General features: G+C 46.4%; 1 protein-coding gene across 3 annotated transcripts in view; it reads left to right on the top strand.

Annotated features, from left to right (window-relative positions):
• Window positions 1-1,146: 1,146 nt before the first annotated feature.
• The window catches only part of MKNK1 (MAP kinase interacting serine/threonine kinase 1), a 53,519-nt gene continuing 30,562 nt past the window's right edge, over window positions 1,147-24,103 (top strand). For 2 of the 3 annotated variants that reach the window (XM_011969781.1, XM_011969779.1), the window contains exons 1-3: window positions 1,147-1,255; window positions 11,174-11,341; window positions 21,885-21,986. In XM_011969781.1, coding sequence (XP_011825171.1) covers window positions 21,887-21,986 — 100 coding nt within the window. In that variant the 5' untranslated portion in view covers window positions 1,147-1,255; window positions 11,174-11,341; window positions 21,885-21,886. Of the gene's footprint in view, window positions 1,256-11,173; window positions 11,342-19,270; window positions 19,372-21,884; window positions 21,987-24,103 lie in introns of all 3 variants that reach the window. The other variant, XM_011969780.1, reaches the window with a different exon arrangement.

Raw genomic sequence — 24,103 nt, 5'->3', positions numbered from 1 at the left:
ACTCTCCTCCCTATCCCACAGCAAGCTGTGGAATATGTGGTGAAATGAGCCACAGGCATGACTAGAGCTCCACCTGCTTTGGGAGAGCCCCCCTTTCTCTGAGCACCTCCAGAGTCCTCAAAGATGTTAACTGAACTTGGTTGCCATGTGAGGGACATAGCAACTTTGAGAACCTGGAACATAGGTCCTGAGTCTCTTAAGCTGTTGAGACAGGGAACAGGGAAGGGAACAGGCAAGCAGGGCCTCTGAAGACTTGAAACTTGGGTGGGCCTCCACGGAAGGTGATAAGTGGGAGAAGTCAGGATACATAGGGGCCCTCAGGTTGGACCGCAGGATTCCAGAAGGGAGTGAACACAGAAGCTTGATCTTCCCCCTCTCCAGCCTTCACCCAGATTGGGAAATCTAGCAAAGTCCTGAATGTTCACTAATATTCCCAATCGGGACAGCCCTGACAAGACAGGGAACAAATGTTTGTCAGGTGGATGATGGGAAGCAAATCCTGGGGCTCTTTAACTAGCCTTGCTTACCAAATCCTCACAATAATCCTGAGACAGGCGGAGAAGGCATGTTTACCTCCATCACTCAGAGTCAGCACCTGAATTAAATCCCAGTCCACACTCTCATCCTTTCTCATCGCAGCTGCAGACTTGGGAAGGGGATGTGGGGAGGCTGGTTGAGGCATTAACCCATTTACAATTGTTTTTCCCCAATAAATGAACTTTTAAAAGTTTTAAAAATTTTGAACTACTGGGGATAATGTACTCAAGTAGAAACTCTCATGGTGAAATTCTAGGCACTCAGACCTTTAAAGAAATTGTGCAGAATTGGCCCCCGTTTTAGAAAAGACTAGCAGCGTTTCCCTACATATAAAAGGCATTTTAAAATTCCTTCCTGGCCTGCAGAAGCGCTCAGTGCATGTTAATTACACCTGCCGCACGCAGCCTCCTTCGTTCCCGGGCTTCTCCACCCTCCATTCGGAAAAGAAAGCGCCGGAAGAGCTAAGCCCCACCCACTTGGGAGTAATCTCCCCTCTCCCCGCCTCTTCTCTGTCACGCCTGCGCAGTTCGCTCAGCTCGAGTCCCCTTCCCCCAGGCGGCCCCGCGTAGCCATCAGGGCACAGGCGCAACTCCGCCTCCTCACGCCCCTCTCTGGTCGGGCCCACCCCCTGGATCTAGCACCGCCTCTTCCGCGTTCTCGGAGGAGCGATCAGCAGATAGGGGTGCGCGCGACCGCTCCCCGGCGGGAGCCAGCGAAGGTAAAAGCGAGACGTGCGAGGTATTCCTCCGAGCTAAGTGGGGCCGGGGTCTGTGAGTTCGTATGCCCGGAAGGGGGCAGTCAGGGCCTTCACGGCGGCCCGAGGTCACGACCCGATTCAGCTGCGGAGGGACAGCCTAAGGGGACGCTTTTCAGGACTGTCTCGAGCTGTCTACGACCTGTCGGGGCTCCGTCTGTGCCTGGGGTAGGGGCGCGGCCGGTGTCCGAGATGGCGCTTACTCTGTGGCCCGTTTGAGACTCAGTCTTTCCCAGGGATCGGGACCGAGGCTATGGCTGGGCACAGGGCTCAGGCAGTCCAGTGTCATGAAGTTTTTCACGTGAGGAATTTGAGAAATCTGTGTACTGCGTTATTTTTAAATTAATTGTTTTCGTTTATTTTCAGTATGTGAAGGCTCCTGCCTGTGTGGGTGGCTGTCCACAGGGAAAGGTAATAAGAGTGTCAGGTGCACCCGGTCTTCCTAGAGAGCTCCAAGCTCCCTGTCAGTGGCAGATCAGAGGCAGGCAGGCTCACAGGAATGAAGTGTTGTTAGAAGTGCTCAACTTCAGGGTCAGGGAGTCCTGGGTTCAGATCTCATCTCTTCCGCCTCTTAGCTGTGTGTCCTGGGGCAAGTCCGCTTCCCCTCACAGAGCTTCACTTTCTTCCCTAGGAAATGGCCATAATAGGGTCCATTGTGAAGGTTGAATAGGATTATATGGAAGTCACCTAGTATGGCACCTGTTATGTAATGGGTGCTGAATACATGGTAGCTGTGATTTCTAGGAGCTCGGTCATTTTGGATTGGGGTACTTTAGAAAGGCTCTGAGAGAAGAGTTGACGTGACCTGGGCCTTGAAGCCTCAGTGGGATTTACAGATGGAACTGACCCTGCAGAATGGGAAGGGCACCACTGTCCATGTGCCAGGCACATGCTGGACAGTAGGTGTAGTGTCTCACTGAATCACCACCCATCAGCCAGGTGATTTCAGCCCACTCTCCTTAGCTTCAGCCCTTCATTAGAGGGCGGCTGGAAGTGATGTGAAGAGGAAATCTAGGGTTGGGTTTTATATGGAACTGAGCCAGCTAGAGGCTTTGGTGCCCCCTCTGCCCATCTGCTCCCACCTCAACGCTTCTCTGTCTGTAATCCAGAGAGTTGGTCAGGAGTTCTGTTACTCTGGTATTTTGCAGATATTGACAGTTGTGGGAGATGGCAGCTCAGATTGTATGAAGCCAAGCCATGGGAGAGGGAAGCTCTGTGAGCAGGAGCTGTCAGAGCCCAGCATGTGTTTAGGAAGTGCATGTGGTCTCCTGTAATGTGGTCCCAGAGTAATTTAATTACTTGGTTCCTTTTGCATCATCTTCATGGGTGCCCCTGCGCTCTTCGAGACACTGCTCGGAAACCTTGGTGGGCGTCACTGCTTACTTTATAGAGCAGTGGTATCCAATCTTTTGGCTTCCCTGGGCCACATTGGAAGAAGAAGAATTGTCTTGGGCCACACATAAAATACGCTAACACTAACAATAGCTGATGAGCTTTTTAAAAAATTGCAAAAAAAAAAATCTCAGTGTTTTAAGAACGTTTACGAATTTATGTTGGACCACATTCAAAGCCATCCAGGGCCGTGGGTTGGACAAGCTTGATGTAGAGTTTAGACTCCAGCCTCAGACAAGTTCTTCCTCCACCATTTGTTCCCAAACTTCTGCCCTCCTTGTTTCCCCTGGTTTTCCCAAACCTGCAACCTGTGGTCCAGTCAAAATAAACTAGTTGTCTCTGTTTCTCCTTTTTTTGAGATGGAGTCTCACTTTGTCACCCAGGCTGGAGTGCAGCGACGCAATCTTGGCTCACTGCAACCTCTGCTTCCCAGGTTCAAGCGATTCTCTGCCTCAGCCTCCTGAGTAGCTGAGATTACAGGCATGAACCACCACACCTGGCTAATTTTTGTATTTTTAGTAGAGATGGGGTTTCGCCATGTTGGCCAGGCTGGTTTCAAACTTCTGACCTCAGGTGATCTGCCTGCCTGTGCCTCCCAAAGTGCTGGGATTACAGGTGTGAGCCACCGTGCCCAGCCAAGTCTCTGCTTCTCAAACACTCCCTGCATGTTCCTGCTCAAGCTTTTGCTTATATTCCCTCTTCCTGGATTTCCGTCCTCCTCCTCATCTTTCAAGGTTTACATCTCATGTGGCCTCCATGGTGAAGCTTTTCTGAGCCTTCTGCTGGATTACTTGTTCCCCTTTCTGTCTTCTGTGGCAGAGGCTGACCCTCTAATGTAACTCTCATCATAGTCTACCTAGGGGTATGTACACTCCATATGTACTCTGAGTAGGTAGGTGGCAAGGCACCATGTCTCTTTCCTTCCTCCTCTGCCCAGAATAGGGCCAGCACATAGTAGGCCTCTGCAGTGTTTGTGGTTAAATGAGTCAGTGACATTTTTTATTTACTAGCTTTGGCCCTTGTGTTATGAGCTGTCAGGTTCAGAATGGGACTTTGTGTTTTTCCTCCTCTTTGGGCCTAAGGAGGGCCCTAGTTTAGATTGATGCCCTAATTACAGGCATCAAAAGCAGGAAAGTACAATAGTTCTGCACAAGCAAGGATTCTTCATTGCAGCCATTGTTTTCAGGCTCTTGTCTTGCCTTGACTGTGAGTTTTGTTGGAAGGTAGGTAATGCTCTGTTCAGAGACCTGCACTGGGTGTATTAATAGTACAGTTTAAACAGGGGAAAACTCACAGGTGGTTTTCTAATCAGTTACTCTGCCCTTGGCCTTGGGAAACAGTGGTTCCTCCCATCTGGGGACCAGCAGCTATAAATGCACATTTTCCCTTGCCAACAGCCTCAGCATGTGGAAGAGAAAGTTATTTCTTGATCACAGAAAAAATATACATGGTCGAAGGTAGAAGGAGCTTGGGAACCAACCATCTGGTTCTGCCACCATTTTATAGATGGGGAAAGGACTTGATCGAGATTGCACAAGGAGTCCAGGTGTGTGGCTCACACCAGTAATCCCAGCACTTTGAGAGGCCGAGGCAGGTGGATCACCTGAGGTCAGAAGTTTGAGACCAGCCTGACCAACATGGTGAAACCCCATCTCTACTAAAAATACAAAAATTAGCTGTGCGTGGTGGCGAGCACCTGTAATCTCAACTATTTGGGAGGCTGAGGCAGGAGAATCGCTTGAACCCAGGAGGCAGAGGTTGCAGTGAGCTGAGATTGCACCATTGCACTCCAGCCTGGGCGACAGAGCAAGACTCTGTCTCAAAAAAAAAAAAAAAAGATTGCACAAGGAATCAGTCAGTAGTGGAGATAGTTCTAGAAGTGAAATGTCATGACTCTGTTTTTTCCAGTCTACTTCGTCGTTAAAACAACATCTAACATTTATTGTACACTTGCTGTGTTCCAGACACTGTTTTAAGTGTTTTTAACTCTATGTTATAGCTTGGAAACTAAGGCAGATCATTCAGATCTATTTTCCAATTCCACAACTCTGGGTTTTAGTATGGTTTTAATGACAGTCACCTCCTACGCAGTGGGGTGGAGCAGTTCTCCAAGAGCTTGCTCCCAGATCTCCGTGAGTGAGAAATGTTGTCCCAGCAATGTCTCCTTGTGTGTTGGAGAGAGACCCCAAGAAGAGTCCAGAGTGTATTGGAAGAATGGATGAAGGAATGAAACAAGCCCACATGAGTATTAGTGGATCTTACTTTAGGAATATTCATGTACTTCAAAAATTCCCTATTTATCAAGTCAGGCAGTAAATGCAGTTTCAGAATGAACTCAGTCCAGGATCTTTCTGTAAAGATTCCCAGTATAGGATGGAAAGATTCAATTCAATAAGCACATATTGAGCTCTTGCTATGTACAAGACCCTGGTATTGAGAAATACACACAGAGGAAAACAACACATTTCCTGCCCTCCTATAAATAATTGTCTTCTCAGAACCTTCTCCCTCCAGTGTAGTTTGGAAGATAGATAAGTACATAAATAACTGAAATCAGACTGACTATGGTAAATGTAGTAAGGAATGTAAACAAAGTGGGAGTCTGGGAGAAGGAGAAATCAATCCCAGCATGATCAGAGGATTCCTGAAGGTGGAGAATTTATGCTGGGCCTTGGAGGGAGTTTATTCCTGGGAGAAGGAACAGCTTGAGCAATGGTTGAGAGGCAGAAATGCACAGGTGTAAGGGGGTGTGTGTGTGTGTGTGTATGTGTTGTGGGAAGGGAGAGGAGTTAGTGAGAAGAAATAAGCCGAAGTGGCAGGTTTTGGCTAAAATGTAGAGAGCGGAGTAGGGAGCAGAGCACTGGCATTTATCAAGTGTCTCCTTTGCTTTGTGGCTTGCAGTATGCTGGATGCTTTACATACTATATTTAATTCTGTAATATAGGCCTATTTATCTCCAATCTAAAGATGAAGAAACCAGACCTCAGAAAGATTAAAGTGACTTCCCCAAGGTTAGATAGTTGGTAAGGGCACAGCTTGGTTCAAAACTAGCAGTGCTGAGTTCAAAGGCCCATGTTATCTTCCTTATGCTGCGAGACTCCAAATGCCCTGACTGGCGCTCTGTTTTCTCTGGCAGCCGGGCGGAGGTTAGACTGGAGCAAAGATGGTCCCAGAATGGGGACATCAGTGAAGAGGCTTAAAACGGTGAATCACTGGCCTAGTTTGGAAGCTGCATGGACTAGGTCTGCTTGATAGGTTTAATAGGTGAGCATTTTGGCAGCACCCACAATGCCATAAATCAGTGCATTGCCATCCTTAGCTAGTAGAATCTTCGAACCAGTTTACAGAGGCTGCAGGACCCTGGTATTTCAGGCATGGGTTCTGATGGGAGATTGACAGTTCATTACAAAAGGGTCTGTTGCGGGAGGCAGCCCATTTGGCACATCCTATCTCTCCACTTTCTCACCCTCAAATTCAGCAAGAGTCTGTAAGTAGGAAAGAGCACTAACTTGGAGTCCAGAGGCTGGCGTTCAAGTCCTGCATGTGCTCATTTTCATCTGAGAGTCCTCAGTCTGTTTCTTTCTTTTGTTTTTGCTGTCAGATTATTCCCTCCTGCAGCCAGTTGTGGTTCACAGAGTGGTTGGGTTGCTTTCCAGAGCCACAGTTGATCTGGGGAAGCCATGTCAGAAGCTGGAATAACAGTTCCTAGTTATTGAGTGCCTACTGTATGCCAGGCACTGGTGCCATGAGCTCCGTATACATTAGCTCACTTCATTCCCATGACAACTCTGTGATGTGGGTGTTAGTGCCCCCATTTTATAGATGCTGATAATCAAAGGAGTATTTCGGTTCACTTCTGAGGCCTCAACTCTTGCTAATGTCCTGACTTGGGACTGTATGAGGAAGAGCTGAGAATATGAACAGGATTCAGAGAGACTAAAGTTTATATTCCAGCATCTCATCCTTACAGGGGGACAGTAGTTAGGTTTATGGACTCCAGAGTCAGACTACCTGAGTTTGAGTCCTGGCTCTGCCACTTGCTACCTGTGTGACTTGGGCAAGTTATTTAATCTTCCTGAGTTTCTGTTTCTTCATCTGTAAAATGAGAATACAAATATTACTTACCTCATGGGGTTGTTAAGAGAATTGAGATAAAACAGCACAGTGCCTGGCACATAGTAGGTGCTCAATGAATGTGAGCTTTAATTGTAATAATATTAACAAATATATGAATGCCCAGTTTGGTACTGTTTTTATAGAAAGTGTATTTATTAGGGCCATCTTCCCTTCCCCGGCATTGTTACCTTCTCTTTCTTTCCATTGCCCTATCAGGAACCTTTGAGATACTAGATTGTTCCAGCACATTGTTGCAATGCATAACCTGGCAGAAAGTGCCTGTAGGAAATGGGTCAATAAAAATCAGTGCCTCTTTAGAAAATCTTGCCTGACTTGTGTTTTCACCCACCTCTCTCCACAGTAAACAGGAACAGAGCAGCATATGTATTCCTTTTTGCACAGCCTTCAACAAAAGTGCCAAGCAAGACTCCTCCAATTCACTTGCCAAAAGTACAATAACAGTATCTCTGGAAAAGTGGTGCCTAATTTGGTTCTTCTTTCTGTCCAGCTTAAACCCTTCGGGCCTTAACTTAAGTCATTTCTTCTTGTTCCATTTTCCATAAATATGGAAAAGTTTCTTCTGATTATAAAGGGAGGATGAGATCAAGATTTTCTCATGATAACCTTTTCTGTACTTAAAGTCAGAATCCAGTTAGGCCTCATCTTCTCTTCTCCTAGCTAAACAGCCTTGGTCTCTTCAACCTCACTCTTAAAACCTATTTTCCATTGCTTGGATCACATTGGTCATGCCTCTTTTCTTTCTCTTCGGTTTTTCTGCTTTGTGGCAGTGACCCAGACTGTACTCGGTCTTCTAATAAGAGTCCAGCTAAAACAGCTTAAGGGAAGAATAACTTCAGCTGTTTCCATCCATTCATTAACAATTATGAAGTGGTTGCCCCATGTCAGAGCCTCTGCTAGGTGTAGGGGACCCAGAGATCAAGGAGACATAGTCTGTACCCTGTCCCTAGCTCACAGTCTAGGGGAAGACGTGTAATAAAATGTTACAGGTGATTTAATTATGCACAAGTGTGGGAAGCTGGGAATTGGTTAGAGCGATCAGGTGGAAATTCAGTCCCTTTTGACTAGACTGCAGGTTAAGACTCCCATAGAGGGTTGGTCTGGGACAAGATGGTGGAGGCCCTGAGTGACAGCACAGAAGCTTGGTTACTCCAGGGGCAGTGGACACCCATTAGAAATTTTAGAGCAAGGAAGTGACAAAAAGCCAAGATCTGGCTTTTTGGACCAAGGGTAGAGATACCATAAATCTTAGCCTTACCTGTGCCTCACTGATGTTTTCTTACTTGAAAGTAATGTGATGGATCTTTTGTTGGTATACATGGTGGTTTTTTTTGTTTGTTTTTTTTTTTTGGCTCTAAAACTTTTGTAGAAAGTCTAGTTCTTAAGCGCTGAAGAAATTTCATTCCCAGTACAGCAAGAAATTCATGAACAATTGAGAGAGAATTGGGTGCCTCACCAGGCCCAGCCTACTTAAGACCCAGCTGAAGGCCGATCAATCTGTGTAGGTTTGGTCTGACCATGGTCACCCTTCCCCACCGCAGCCCTATACCAGCAGAAGGTACAGGAATGAGGAGAGGGCTACAGGGTCCATCTGGGTAGTTGGTAAAGAATGCCAAGAATCTTTAAGGACTGTGAGAAGTAATTTTTGAGGAGGAAAAAGGGACTAGAGAAATTTTACATGGTGCCAGAAGGAATTAGGGCTAACCAGGCACTTAGAATCCTGTGGCATGTATCTGAAAACCTCCAAATTCTCTCTCTGCCTTTGTATTTGCTGTCAATTTATTCCCTCCTGCAGCCAATTGTGGTTCACAGAGTGGCTGGGTTGCTTTCCAGAGCTGCAGTTGATCTGGGGAAGCCATGTCAGAAGCTGGAATAAGAGTTACTATTGAGTGCCTACTGTATGCCAGATACTGGTGCCATGAGCTCTATATATATTAGCTCACTTAATTGCCATGACAACTCTGTGTTGTAGGCGTTATTTCCCCCATTTTATAGATGATGGTAGTAAAGCTCACAGAGGTTGAATTTTATGTGCAAGGCTACCGGGATGGTAGGTGGTAGGGCCAGAACTGGAACCTAGCACCTAATGCCCAAAAGCCCTGCGCTTTCTACTTCCCCAGCCTAAGGTGGCTCCATGTGGCGAAATACGCGAAGTCCGTAAGGAATTCTGAGGGTTTTTTTTTCTACTGTAGGCCAAGGGTTCGCAAACTATGGCCCACAGGCCGTATTTGACTCACCGCCTGTTTTTGTGTGGATGCAAACTAAGAGTACTTTTTACATTTTTACATGGTTGGGGAGAAATCAAGAAAAGATCAATATTTTATGACACATGAAAATCATATGAAATTTAAATTTCAGTGTCCAAAAATAAAGTTTTATTGACATATAGCTACAATCATTCATTTATATATTGTCTGCTGCTTTCTCTCTACAAATGCAAAATTGAGTCATAACAAAGACCATGTGACACATAAAGCTTAAAATATTTACCATCTGGCACTTTGCAGAAAAAAAATTGCCAACTCCTACCATAGGTAACAAGAAGGGACCAGGTGGGGATCTAAACCTATGACAAGACTAAAGACAGAATGAAAGCTCAAGGCCAGGTGTGGTGGCTCATGCCCATAATCCTAGCACTTTGGGAGGCTGAGAAAGGCAAATCACTTGAGCTCAGGACCTCAAGACCAGCCTGGGCAGCATGGCGAGACCCTGTATCTACAAAAAAATACAAAAATTAGACAGGCGTGGTGGCTTGTGCCTGTAGTCTCAGCTACTTGGGAGACTGAGGTGGGAGGATCACTTGAGCCTGGCAGGTGGAGGCTACAGTGAGCCAAGATCATGCCACTGCACTCCAGCCTGGCTAATAGAGCCAGATCCTGTCACTGAAAGGTGTTCAAGGCTGTCCCTGGAAGCATGGTAGTAGAAATGAAGAGAGAGAGCATACCCTGAGTTTCCTTAGGCCCTGGAAATAGTTTCACTGGGTTTCAGTTTTGTTTGGGAATGAAGAGCATAGTAGGAAGGACTATCCACTGTGCTAACATCTTTATTGGACAGTAAAGAGATATTTTGTGTATGAAGTAATTCATTCAGATTCACTAGAGCCCATTTTTGCCAGATACTACGTTAGATGCTGGTAATGCAAAGATGAAAAAGATATGTGCTTGCCTTTGAGGAGTAACTGGCAGGGTGACATGATCTGATAGAGAAGAAGAGAAATCGGAGGAAGGAGGCAGTGGGTGGGGGTTGGACACAAGTCCTGCTTGGGACATGTGGTTGAGGTCATGGTGAAACACACCCAACTTCCGGTTAGAAAGCCTTTTTAGAAATTTTGGCATAAAGGCTCAGAATTCAGAGTTAAGTTGCATTTTCAGGGCTTTCCCACTGAGAAAAGGGGAAATGCATATTTATTTCATAGGGAAGTTGACAAAGCAACTTTGACTTGTGATAGCTAGAGCCATGATATTAAAATAACAGTGAACATAGAGAAAGTGAAGTCATCAGATTGAAAACTAGCAATAATTATGTATTCAACACAAAACCTTGTTCCCATTCATGCCACTTGCTGCTCTCAGCATCTACTTATCTTTCGGGCTCTGTTACCTCTTGCCTGTGAGACTTGGACTTGGCCACATTTTTCTCTAAAAATGTGGATAGCAGGGGAGTGCCTCACTCTGTCACCCTGGCTGGAGTGCAATGGCATGATCTTGGCTTATTGTAGCCTCAACCTCCTGGGCTCAAGCAATCCTCCTGCCTCAGCCTCCCAAGCAGCTACAGGTGCATGCCACCACGCCTGGCTAATTTTAGTATTTTTGTAGGGATGGGTTTCACCATGTTGCCCAGGCTGGTCTCGAACTTCTGAGCTCAGTCAATCCATCTGCCTCAGCCTCCCAAAGTGCTGGGATTACAGGCATGAGCCACCACGCCCGGCCTGTCAACTTTTGCCTTTTGCCTGAGACTCCTCAGAACAGAGGTGTCTATTTCTATCACCCAGGTCCAGTTACATCTTTTTGGGTCTGGAATCCCATAATGGAAACAGAATCTGAAAAATTTCACTCAGCCCTTTGTTAAATCTTCCAATGCTTAATGGTAGTGGGGATAGAGAGGAATTAGACACTGCCCCCTCCCAAATAATCATTGTTGATAATTTGGCCAGCCTGGGCAACATAGCAAGACTCTATCTCTATAAAAAATTTAATTCAAATGTCTGATTTTAAAGATGAGAAATCTGTGATTGCCGTGTGTATATCTACTTAGTTGGGTAACTCATAGGTTTGGGGCATGTTCAGATTGATCTTTCTCTTTTCTGGTCCTTTTAAGTCAGCATTTTGATTTCCTTTCTATTTCTGCTTTTTCAAGGTTTCCATGTCAGAGGCCAGTGAAGAACCGAAGATTGCCAGCTACGTACAAAGGCCATTGAGACACTTCGTGTAGCTGGAAGACACCAACTCCCTGACAGGGGCTTTATTTCATTTGGGATTTCAAGTTTACAGACGGTATCTTCCCAAAAGTTGGAAAAACCTATAGGTAAGATTGGGTGTACATTTCAGTTATCCTTAGATTACTTCAAATGGAAATGATCTGATACATCCATCATTTCAAGAGGAAGGGGCAGGTAAGAGACCATCTAGCAGATCGTGGTTTTCAGCACTTAGTTGGTTAGCTAGGATTAGCGGAGCTGCCCTGGTACAACTCAGATAACGCTTAGTAGGAGGAACACATTTCTACAGAATGACATGGCAGGGGTCATAAGGAAAACATATAACTAAAACATATTTATTTACTTTTTTTTTTTTTTTTCTGTGACAGCCTCCCTCTGTCACCCAGGCCGGAGTGCAGTGGTGCAATCTCGGCCCATGGCAACCTCTGCCTCCCGGGTTCAAGCGATTCTCCTGCCTCAGCTTCTTGAGTAGCTGGGATTACAGGCGTGCACCACCACACCCAGCTAATTTTTGTTTTTAGTAGAGATGGGGTTTCACCATGTTAGCCAGGCTGGCCTCAAACTCCTGACCTCAAGTGATCTGCCTGCCTCGGCCTCTCAAAGTGCTGGGATTACAGGTGTGAGCCACTGCACCTGGCCAGATCTATTTAATTATGAAATTAAAACTACTTCATAACAAAACAAGTTAAAACACAACAGAAGTATATGAAGCTCCGCTCTGCCTGGCTCCATACTAAGCAGTGGGGATAGAGAGGAATTAGACACTGTCCCTCCCCGAATAACCATTGCTAATAATTTGGCCAGCCTGGGCAACATAGCAAGACTGTCTCTATGAAGAATTCAAAAATTGGCCAAGCATGGTGGTACATGCCTGTAGTCGCAGCTACTTGGGAGGCTGATGCAAGAGGATTGTTTGAACCCGGGAGGCGGAGGCTGCAGTGAGCCGAGATGGTGCCACTGCACTCCAGCCTGAGTGACAGAGCGAGACCCTAGCTCAAAAAATAATAATAATTTGAGATGTATCTTTTCAGGTTTTTTTTTAAGTTATATGTGATATATATGATGACATTTTGAAGTGTTCTGTGTTACACTGTCACCGGAGGTTTGTCATGCCTGGGAGATTGTGAATAATGCCTCACTTGCAGATTTGGGTCAGACGAGGGCTGAGTGAGAGTGGTTTTAGCCTGATCAGTGAGTTTCGTAGTCCCTGGTGGCTATGTCACCCCTCTTCATCTGAAGCTCCCCGGTGGTGCCATTGTCTTTCCCTGCTCCCCATCCCCAGCTAGCTCCGCTTCCTGAATTCTCCCTCTCTTTGATGGTCCTACTGTTCGTATGGTGACCTGACTTTGGTTAATAAACATGTAATGAGGCCCGCCTCTTCCTGACTGCATGCTAGGCAGTGGGGATGGAGAGGAATTAGACACTGTCCCTTCCTTCAAGAAGAGCCATGGTCTTTGCTCCCTTCACCTTCTTCAGTCATTTGGTAGGACTAGGATCAGTTCTGCCTCAATGGTTTCATTCCCTCACTCTGTTACACACCTCACCTCCTCTTCCTTGCTCTCCCTGCTCTCCCTGTCTCCATCGTAGGCCTTTCTCGCCCTGCCCAGGGCTGTTACAGCCGCCTCTTTCAGCTCTCACTCTCTAGCCTCCAGTTTGTTCTTCGCATCACAGTCAATTCCGTGGCCCCCAGGCACAGCTCCAGTCACACCCAGTCCCTCCCCATCACCTAGGCCAGTGGTTCGCAGCATACACTGCAGACCATGGGGGGTCCCCAAAACTCTTCCAGGAATCTGTGCAGTCAAAATGATTTTTGTAATAGTACTAAGATGTTCTCTGTTGTTGCAGAGCAACAATGGGTAATACTATTGGTGCCTTGGTCCAGGTGGTGATGCTGAACTGTGCTAGTAGCCATTGTATTCCCCACTGCTCTGTACTCCCAGTTTTTTGTTTTTGTTTCTGTTTTGAGATGGAGTCTCACTTTGTCGCCCAGGCTGGAGGGCAGTAGCACGACTTCGGCTCACTGCAACCTCCGTCTCCCAGGTTCAAGTGATTCTCCTGCCTCAGCCTCCTGAGTAACTGAGATTAGAGACACCTGCCACCACACCCGGCTAATTTTTGTATTTTTAATAGAGACAGAGTTTTGCCATGTTGGCCAGGCTGGTCTCGAACTCCTGACCTCAGGTGGTATGCCCACCTCAGCCTCCCAAAGTGCTGGGATTACAGGCATGAGCCACCGCACCTGGCTTTTTTTAAATGCCATTTTCACACAAGAATGTCCTTGATGAAGTAGCAAAAATTATCAGTTTTATTGAATTCCAACCCTGAGTACAGATCTCTTTAATATTCTGTGTAACAAAATTGAAATACTCATAAAGCACTTCTGTGGCAAACCAAAGTACAGCACTTGACTCAAGGAAAAGCACGTGTGGGATCCCTTGAATTGCAAGCGGAACTAGCCGCTAGTTTCATTTTTCCGTGAAACAATGGCTGTGTTGGGTGCTGAGGCTGGAAGGTAGACAGGGGCTGGGGGTTGGAGAGCCTCGAGGGCTGTGTTTGTGCCTGGGGGCCTGAGCGCAGCCCACCTTCGTCAGCTTTTTACACGCTGCTCCCCATTTGCACCCAGCCCTTTCCGCCTGCTTGCTGTTTCTTCAGCACACACTTCCTTCTCCCCTTCCATGTCCTTCCTCTTGCCGTTCCTTCCACCAGGAGATGCAGTGACAGCTCTGAAGGCTGCTTGTGATCCCAGAATCAGAACAGAGGGAGAAGATGGACTAGAGTTGTGACCTTTTGTCTCTGGGATTCTCAGGCCCCCAGTCCTGTCTGAGGCCTGTGGGGGATTCCTTGCTGGCACCCTAGCAGGCCTCACCTCCCAGTTTCATTGCAGCGAAGCGAGACGCTGCCACCTGCATGCTGCGGCCCAGCCTCCCCTCACACCAGACTCTTGGGGAAGAATACCTTAGCCCCTTGCAGTATCACCGTGAACAGACTGTCCTTTGATTGAGCTGACTTTACAAGTGACTCCTTTCATCCATCATGTGTTAAATCTGACTAGTGTTTGAGTGTACCCTCTCCTTGTCCCCACATAATAATGATGCCACAAAACCAATCTTCCCACTAATGTGTCAGGCAGAAGAACGTAGCCTGTACCTGACACCAGAACTGCCATGAAATAACGTGGGTGGACTTTGGTTGGTAACTCATCTTTCATAAGATGACAAAACACAAAATACAAGGCAAGCTCAGAACAGGAAGAAGAAACTTCTGATGAATGAGGTTTTCGATGAATAGGATGATAATAATGTGGTAATAATGCCTTCATATTTCTGGAAGCTGGGGCAGTGCTGCCCAACCTTTTCACATCATAGCACATGCTGAAAATGATACTGTTCTGCATACCTGAGTAACAGCGAGTGACTGGAGGCCTGATGAGGGGATCAACATCTCATTCACAGCACATCAGCAGGGAAGCTCTGTGCTAAGGTTTATAAACAAAAGCATTCTCATTGGTGCCTGGCTACTTTTACTAGCTACCCCCTTCTGCCTTTCAGCATTAAGATTTAAATACAGTGTAATGGTTAAAAGCTTGAATTCTGAGCCAGACTAGATTTAGATCTCAGCCCTGCCACTTACGATGTATGTAACCTTGAACAAATCATTAAATCTCTTTGTACTTCAGTTTCTTCATCTGTAAAATCTGGATACTTAGCTCATAAAGTTGTGATAATTAAATAAGTTAGTATATGTAAAGTGTAGCATTGGTGAAGTGGATGGGTGCTGACAAGTTGATGGGTGCAGCACACCAACATGGCACAAGTATACATATGTAACAAACCTGCACGTTATGCACGTGTACCCTAGAACTTAAAGTATAATAATCATTAAAAAAAAAAAAAAAAAGAATGCTGCCTGGCCTACAGTAAGCAGCGTGTGTGTGTGAGTAATGTCACTACTAGGAGTAGTCATGTGGACTCTAATACTGCTCCGGCTGCTACTTCAAAGATGTAAGTGTTCTGGGGTCAGTCTCCCCAGGCACCCCCTCATTGCCTCCTCTGTCTCACATTTCTTGGTCTTGGCCACTTCCTTAGAGTGCCCATGACACTTCCTTTCAGCGTCCCTCAGTTCCTGATCATTTTCTGCATTCTCCATTTGTTGTGGAATGCTCAGCTAGCTGATGCCCGAGAAGGGTCGGTAATTACACTCCTCTGCTTGCTCTCACCACTATTTCTTCTCAAGAAAGCTCTTTTGGCTGAGGGAAATCGCTCTTAAAGGTTGGGGAGACCTTGAAAAGAATTCTGAAGTGCTTGGGAGAGGAGTGTGAGCTAAGTTTGCAGAGCTGAGCTAGCCAGCAAAGTCAGGTTCTTAGTGGGGAGAGGATCATCTCTGGTTTCACGCACAGATATGAAAGCTGATGAGTTCTCTGCAGGCTCTTCAAAATTTGGAGTACAGATCTGGTTCCTCTGGGGACAGTGTGGCTCGTAAGACTGTGGAGAAGTAACACAGTTCTTTCAGAAGGTGGGCCTCGAGGTCACCTTCCGGGGCAGAATGGTGGATGGGTACTTGCATGTCAGGAATGTCCGTGCTGTAGTAGTCCTTCTAGGAAGCCTCCCCAACCCCTCCTCATCTGCTCTGTGAGTTCTCTGTACCTCTCCCCTGCAGGAACCAGGATGATTCTTGGATCTGTATCCTTAACACTTAACATCCTTTCAGTTCCATCAGTGCTTGTTCACTAACAGGTTTTACAAAGAAATGAAATATGCATTCCTATTTTAATGGAGAAAACAAGATAAACATATGCCTAGGAATGGAGACATTGTCATCGATGACGATGAGACTGCTTGTGAGCTAATGTCATCGCTCTTCCCATGTGCTCTGTGCCCCTGCCAGCCAGAGCGATCACCAGTGGCCCCCACTGACCCTCTGTCCCTCCTCCAGGAGGGCCTCAGCCTGACCAGCCCTTCCTTGGTCTGGGACACTCTCTCCCAGGCCCCAGCCTGACCAGCCCACTCATCCCTCAGGTATTGAGGCTTACCTGTCTCTTCCTGTAGTTACCCAACTGGGTTAGCTTCCTCTCGCCTGCTCCACAGCACCTGGTGCCTCCCTGTCCCAGCACGTGTCCTACTGTGTTGAAATTGTTTTAAGTGTCAGCAGCAGATTTAAACGCCCATCAGGGAAGAGACTGGGTCTTCTCTTGTACTCTCATTGTCTAGCAGCAGATGATCAGTAGGTGTCCAATAAATAAAGTATTACTGAAGAGTAAGTCAGCGGCGCTTTCACTTCTAGTCTCGTATTCGATCCTCACAGCAGCCTTGTGACGTGGACAGCCCAGGCCTTCTGCTTACTTCATTTCATATACAAGGAAACTGATCCTCAGAGAAGCTAAGCAGCTTGCTGCAGTTCGTGCAGTGGAGGAGAACTGTAGCTCTCAGGCTCCAATGTTCAGCACATTTTTTCATTTGTTTTTATAAAATATTTACTTTTAAGAAGTAGCATTTTTAAAAAAATAACATTGGTTGTTTTGAATGATTGTGAAATTAGTATCTTCAAGGCACCATTATTCCTAAAATGTTTCTTTCATCACTGAATGTTGAATTTTAATACAGAGAAATCCAGACACATTTTTAAAAACTAAAATCAGATACCAAATTCAATATGTGTTAGAGAAAGATTATGGTGTACTTTATTTAAAAATAAAACGTGAGTTAAACAAGAATTGCGTAAAAAATAAATTTCACTGTATACAAGTTAAGAGAATATTGCAAGTATAAAGAAGAAAATAAAAATCACCCCATCACATAGAGAAAACTATTATATATTAGAAATGGTCTGGACTTGAAAGAGCAGCATTGAGTTTGAATCCCAGTTAAACCACTAACTAGATGTTTGGCATTGGGTAGGTTATTTAATCTACCAGCTGCCTGCTCTGAGCTTTCCTTACCTGAAATATGGCAAAAATATTTACCTTTTGAGATTATGATAAGAATTAGAGATAATGTGTACAAAATATCCACATAGTTGGCGCTTTTTAAAATTGTATGTGTATTAGCAGTTTTGTGTATTTCCGTCTAGTCTTTCTACTCTATTGGTAGATGCATACATACCTGTGCATGTGCATATGTTTTTGGAAACATATGAAGTATATCTTTGGGTATTTTTGTCGTTGTCGTTGTTGTTGTTTGAGACAGAGTTTCGCTCTTGTTGCCCAGGCTGGAGTGCAAAGGCGTGATCTCGGTTCACCTCAACCTCCGCCTCCTGGGTTCAAGTGATTCTCCTGCCTCAGCCTCCCAAGTACCTGGGATTACAGGCATACACCACCATGCCTGGCTAATTTTATACTTTTAGTAGAGACGGGGTTTCTCCATGTTGGTCAGGCTGGTCACGACCTCAGGTGATCCGCCCACCTCGGCCTCCCAAAGTGCTGGGATTACAGGTGTGAGCCACCGCACCCGGCCATCATTGGGTCTTTACAACAACCTGTGAGATAGACAGGGTGGGTGTGTTTTTAAACCTATTCGATAGATGAGGAAGCTGAGACTCTAAGAGGCACAGTAACTTGGCCTTGGTTCTGTTGTAATATCTGAACCAGGGCTTCTGCCTTGCTCGCCTGATGCCAAGCCTGTGTGCCTTCCCTGTCAGCAAGCAGCCTGCTGCTGCTTCAGTTCCACTTCCACCTCCACTAATAGACACGTGGTGGACCGCTGAGCCATTCCCAAGAGGAAGGCAAGGGCTGGAGGCAGCGGAAGTACTGGGAGCCTCCAGACCAGCTGGGATCTGCCTGAAAACTGAGAAGTGCCCACTTCCTCCTCTATCATAACGGACACATTGCTCAATCCTGTAGTAAGAACCAGGCTTCTGTTTAGAAAGTGAAGGACCTGGCCGGGTGCGGTGGCTCATGTCTGTAATCCCAGCACTTTGGGAGGCCAAGGCGGGTGGATCACCTGAGGTCAGGAGTTCAAGACCAGCCTGGGCAACATGGCGAAACCCCATCTCTACTAAAAAATACAAAAAATTAGACAGGCACCATGGTGGCATGCGCCTGTAGTCCCAGCTCCTCGGGAGGCTGAGGCAGGAGAATCGCTTGAACCCGGGAAGTGGAGGTTGCAGTAAGTCAAAATCGTGCCACTGCACTCCAGCCTGGATGACAGAGCAAGATTCTATCTCAAAAAAAAAAAAAAAGAAAAGAAAGTGAAGGACCTTTTGTGTTCTAGACCCTTTTTTGAAAGGGGGTTTATCCAGGAATTAGTAGAATTCCTGAACTGGATTCATAGAACTAAGTAGCCTTACTCTGCATTGTCTGCAGGGCAAAGTTGTACCCATGTTTCTTTCAGGATGTGCACTTGGTACCTAAAGGGCCAGTGTGACATACCCCGCACCTAACAGTATGCATGTCATTTCATATTATTTCCATTTCAGTGCAATTTCTGATGGCTGCTATGTGTCTGACACTGTGCCATGATCTGTAGGAGAAACAAGTGAACAGGGGACAATCTCGGCCTTTAGGAACACAGGGGAGCAGTCAAGACCAAATAAAATCAGTGCCCTCATGGAGCTTCTCGCAGGGTGTTTGAGAGCAGAGGATGGAGCACCAACTACTAGTTCTGCTCAGTAACACCCTCCATTTGCATAGCGCCTAACAGACTTCCAAAGTCTTTGTAGAAACCTTAACTCATCTGGGGTTATCAGGGAGCTGCAAAAGGGTGGGGACTATTGAGCTGGGTTTTGGTGACCAAGAAGAATTCCTAGGCCAAGGGAAGCAGGTGAGCCGAGGTGAAGCTTTACTGTGGGGGGGTCCCACTCCCTGAGGCAGCATTTATCCTGTGAGTGTGTGCCTGGTGAATTAAGGCCCCACAAACCTGCTAGTGGACTCTGTGATGAAAACAGTGTGTGGCCAGGCTCCACATGGGCAACTAGCAACGCTTTGGTGAGATTATGACACCTCTCTCTTCCCCCTTTGTAACCAGAGAAACTAAGCATGTTTCTTTCACTTCACCCATCTTCCTACATTTTTTCCTTCCTAGTTTCAGAAACAACTCTCCAAGTTCCGTTTCCAAGGAAAGTCTTAACCATTTGTCCCTTCTGGCGTACCCTCTTTCATTGAAATCCATGCAGAATATACCAGGTACTCTATCTTTGTGTGTGTGTGAAGCCATAAAATCTAATATTACGTGTGTGGCAGTGCTCTGAGGTATGCTTCTCGCACAAGAGGCTCCCTCAGCCCTGCTGTGGTAAAGACCAAGTATAAATTGTCGCTAACAGGGTTTTCTCATTAAAGTCATGTGCCTGAGTGTCCCCTGTGAATTATAATGCCTCCAGTCCTCTTGCTGCTCCTCTGCTCTGCCTGCCTTTCGGCTGTTTTGCTTGTCCTGGGGCCCTCCATCAGAGTGTGGACAGGGGAAGGAGAAAGAGCTGAAACCCAAATCTGTTTCCTCTGCACTGAGCCTGCGGTGCTGATGAGAAAATAGATGCGGACACGGGTTGCCTCTGGACTGCACTCAAGGTCAGGGCAAGAGAGAGAGACAGTGGTTCCTCCTTCTCAGCCTGCTGCCCCGATGGCCAGCACCCCCTCCCTGAGCTCCTGAAGATAAGTGACCCTGCGTTTTATTTCTGCTGAATTTCCCACTGTGTCATACATTTGGGCAGCTTTTTTCCTTTTAATTTACCTTGGTGAGGGTGGGTGTTGAGGTGCTGATTTTTTTTTTTTGAGACAGAATCTCGCTCTGTCACCCAGGCTGGGGTGCAATGGCGTGATCTTGGCTCACTGCAACCTCCACGTCCCAGGTTCAAGCGATTCTCCTGCCTCAGCCTCCCAAGTAGCTGGCACTGTATAGACACCCGCTACCACGCCTGGCTAATTTTTGTATTTTTAGTAGAGACAGGGTTTCACCATGTTGGCCAGGATGGTTTCGAAGTTCTGACCTCAAGTGATCTGCCCGCATTGGCCTCCCAAAGTGCTGGGATTACAGGCGTGAGCCACGGTGCCCAGCCAGATGTTTAATTCTTTGAATTCATAGGGTGTTGCCGTCCCCAGATATATCTTGTGTTTGAAGCTCTTGGCTACGGTTATATTTTGAGATCCTCTGTGGATTTCTTTTATCCATGTGTTTATCTGTTCCCCATTCTAAACTATAATTAAAAATGTGCTGTCATCAGATCCCCAAAATGGATGGAAGAATGCGCCTAAATTGAGCTATCAGACACTTGGCTGCGTAACCGTGCTGTCTGGATTGTGGTGTTGAAAGTGCCATCCTGTGTGCTTTCTCCTGATGGCTGGCATGTACTTGCCTCTGAGAACAGTGTGTGGACCTGCCTGGGCACTAACCAGTCTTCCTAGCAGACTTGCTCTTTCTCTGGTCGTATGCCGCCGGATCCTCTGAGAAGAGAGTGGGCCTTTCCCCTCAATGGGCGAAGAGCCAGCTTCCATTTTAAAAGCTCTCAGAAAAAAAAAAAAGAAGGAAAAAAAAAAAAACAACACCAACAACCGAGAGCCTGTGTTTATTGAAGGTTGGTCTAAAAGTCTCTCACGTCGTATACCCCATCAGCACTCGAGTGCCTCTATTTTAGAAGGATGTAAAGGTTTAATCACCCTGGTGGGGATTTAGACCCAGAGACTTCAGAGAAATCTTATTATTTCTAACTGCAGGCAAAGAGTATTAAGGCTCCACTCTGGATCAGGGGCATGACATGTTCTATAAGTAATTTATCTTTAACAGGGAAAGGCCCATACTAGAGTGTCTTAGAAACAGGACTGTGATTGGGCACTGGTTCACTGTTCCTCCTTTTCTCTTTCCCATCTCAGTGTCCTGCTTCTTCTTTCCATCTGACCTGTTTCTGCCCAATCTGTGCAGTGTCTGAATGCCTGCCTGACAAATCCTCCCTTTAAGATGGGGAGCCAGGTGCTTGCCAATGAGAGATAATAAGGTTTTTTGCAATAAGTGACCTCATCCAGCAGCCTGGCGCAGACCTGTCAACTGTCGACTTCTGAATGGGCCTTACCTGCAGCCCTTCTGGTGGAGGAGCTATGGGAGGAGAGGATGCCGTAGGCTCCATAGGCACTCAAGTCCGTGCTCTTGGACATGAAGTAATTTGGGGCCATTTTGAACCCCAGCCCTATTGCTACCTTCACAGAGGCTGTCTCCACTCCAGGCCATTTGTGCCCTGTGCGCATCCATAGCGATGTTGCTGAGCCTGTGACTCATCTGCATGGACCCCTGCTCGCAACCCCCTTCTTGCCTAGCTCCCTCGGTTTTGCCTTTCTGATGCTGAGGCTGGAGGATGTCACAGGTCATGTTCTGCCTATGGAGTCATTGTTCTGTTTGGAGAATATGGTTTGACCGGTGGCAGATCTAAATCCATGCGCTAATGAGCTTGGTTAAAGCAGGCTTCCGCTGGCTTCTTTTAATCTAGCCTGCCTGTCTGAGCTCCTTTCCACAGTTAATGATCTCCCATAATGGCTTTGCCTTTAGTTTTTCCTCCTAGGTCAAAACAAATCAATAGTCTTCACAGATATTTAAAAACCATCAGTGTAAGCCTCCTGGGTCCTCCCCCGACTACCTTTTTTTTTTTTCCTTCTGGGTAAATTTACAGCTTGATCAGTACAGTGATGTTTCCCTTCCTTCTCCTCATATCTCCCAGAGATGGGCAGCAGCGAACCCCTTCCCATCGCAGATGGTGACAGGAGGAGGAAGAAGAAGCGGAGGACCGGGGCCACTGACTCCTTGCCAGGAAAGTTTGAAGGTTGGTCACACAACTCCCCTATATCTGGGCCTGCAGCTCCCCAAGTATGGGAGGAGCATTCCGGGAGCCACAGATCCAGATCACAGAATGTGTCAAGTTAGAGCCGGCTGGTGGTTATCTGTGTGGTAGGGAGATAAGATGGGGATGAGGGAGTTTACACAGGGCATTACAGAAAGAGAGCGGGGATGGAAAAAGCTCTCAGATGATGCACTGGCCTCCTGTGAATGGCTCAGGTACTGCTTCCTTTTCAGGGAACAGGAAGACGTATCTATCAGTGACATTGCCTGGGGTCTTCCACCCTTTTTTCAGGTGTGATTCTTCCCTCAGCTATTCCTGGAGGGGCTGCTGAGAGATAGAACCATGTAAGAGGAAGAGAGAAATACCAAAGGCCATGGCCGCAAATGAAACTTGAGTCTCCTATAAGCAGAGAGTTTGTCTCTCAGATTATAGCTACTTATGCTGTATGTGTTTGACTACATTTTATAGAGTACATATTGTGTTCCGTAGACACGATACTGGGTCATCAGACATTTTTTGACACTCTCTATGTGCAAGGCACTAGGCTCAGTGTCGGTCCTGTTATCAATGGCCATGTGATGGGGTGATTGGACACTTGTGCAAAGCACCAAAAGCATCAGTAGCTACTCCTAGGAGTAACATGCCCCACTTCATCTGTTTTGTTTTCTTTCATTGTGAGGTCTGAAGTAGCTTCCCCTCATGGTCCCTCCTTCCAGCCTTCCAGACACACTAGTGAATTGGCTGTTCTGCAGAGTAGTTCCAATAACAAGCACTTTATGGGTTGGGAATATGGGACCTCCAGTCACCCACCTATCCTGGTATGTGTAAAGGGCTAATGCCAACGTGTCCATTGTGAGAAGCACATCATTTAAAACACTTACAAATAACAGTGTGCCATCTGTTCTTATAAACAACTGAAAGACCAAACTATGATGGAACCAAGAAGGTACTTTCAGCAGGGTTTTTTTGTTTGCTTTTAACTCAAACAGCAGGGGGGTGTGTGTGTGTGTGTGTGTGTATGTATGTGTCGGGGATGGGGATCGGGGAGAGACAAAGATCCCAAGGGTTTTCAAATAGTTTCCTAATCAACAGCTCTTTTGCTCTTTCAGTTAACACGAGAGAGTACTTCCTGTTTTTTAAGGACAGTTTGTGCAATGACAGGACTTCTCCTGACTGAAAGTGATAAAATCTAATTCATGGGTGCAATGTCTTCAGCTCTGGCTGTGGTTTCAATGCTAGGTGCCTCAAGAGGAAAAGGCTGAAGAGTGGAGGCTGAGTGGGGTGAGGTCAGGCAGCTAGTGCTATGATGGAGATGTGGCGTCCTTTGGAAGCGGCTCAAAGAGCTGTGCCCTTTGTAAGCTTGGGCAGGTCATCTAGATGTTCCTTTAACCCAGATCTATTACTCTGTTAGAACAGCTATGACTCAGTACCCTAAAAACCTCAAGGCATCCTTTGCATCCTACTTCTGTCTATTTCCTGTGGGTGACTTCTGGAGACTTCTCAGAAGCCTCCAATGACTTCCATTGTATGAGGTATAAAATAGAACAGTGTTTTATTCTCCTTTGTATAGCCAGTGCTTACACAGAGCTTGGCACATAATAGGTGGTCAGTAAATGAGTACATGAATATTCATTCAAATCATACCCCTTCTCTGAGGATCCTCCAGATTCTCTGAACAAATTTTTTTTTTTTTTTTTGAGATGGAGTCTCGCTCTGTTGCCAGGCTGGAGTGCAGTGGCGCTAACTTGGCTCACTACAACCTCCACCTCTCAGCTTCAAGTGATTCTCCTGCCTCAGCCCCCCTAAGTAGCTGGGACTTTAGGCATGTGCCACTACACCCAGCTAATTTTTGTATTTTTAGTAGAGACAGGGTTTCACCACATTGGCCAGGATGGTCTCGATCTCTTCACCTCTTGATCCGCCCACCTTGGCCTCCCAAAGTGCTGGGATTACAGGCGTGAGCCACCGTGCCCAGCCTCTCTGAATGTATTTAACCCTTTCCTCCCTCAACTTTTCTTTTTTTTTTTTTTACTGTACCTTGTCCCTCTGTGATAGTGTTTGCCAATGCCTGGTTTATTCTGGGGTCACTTGTGTATGTG

Source organism: Mandrillus leucophaeus, unplaced genomic scaffold (genome assembly GCF_000951045.1).
Source record: "Mandrillus leucophaeus isolate KB7577 unplaced genomic scaffold, Mleu.le_1.0 Scaffold902, whole genome shotgun sequence".
NCBI classification, from domain to species: Eukaryota; Metazoa; Chordata; class Mammalia; order Primates; family Cercopithecidae; genus Mandrillus; species Mandrillus leucophaeus.
The sequence above is the reverse complement of the archived record's forward strand: the minus strand, read 5'-3'. Positions and strand labels throughout refer to the sequence as shown.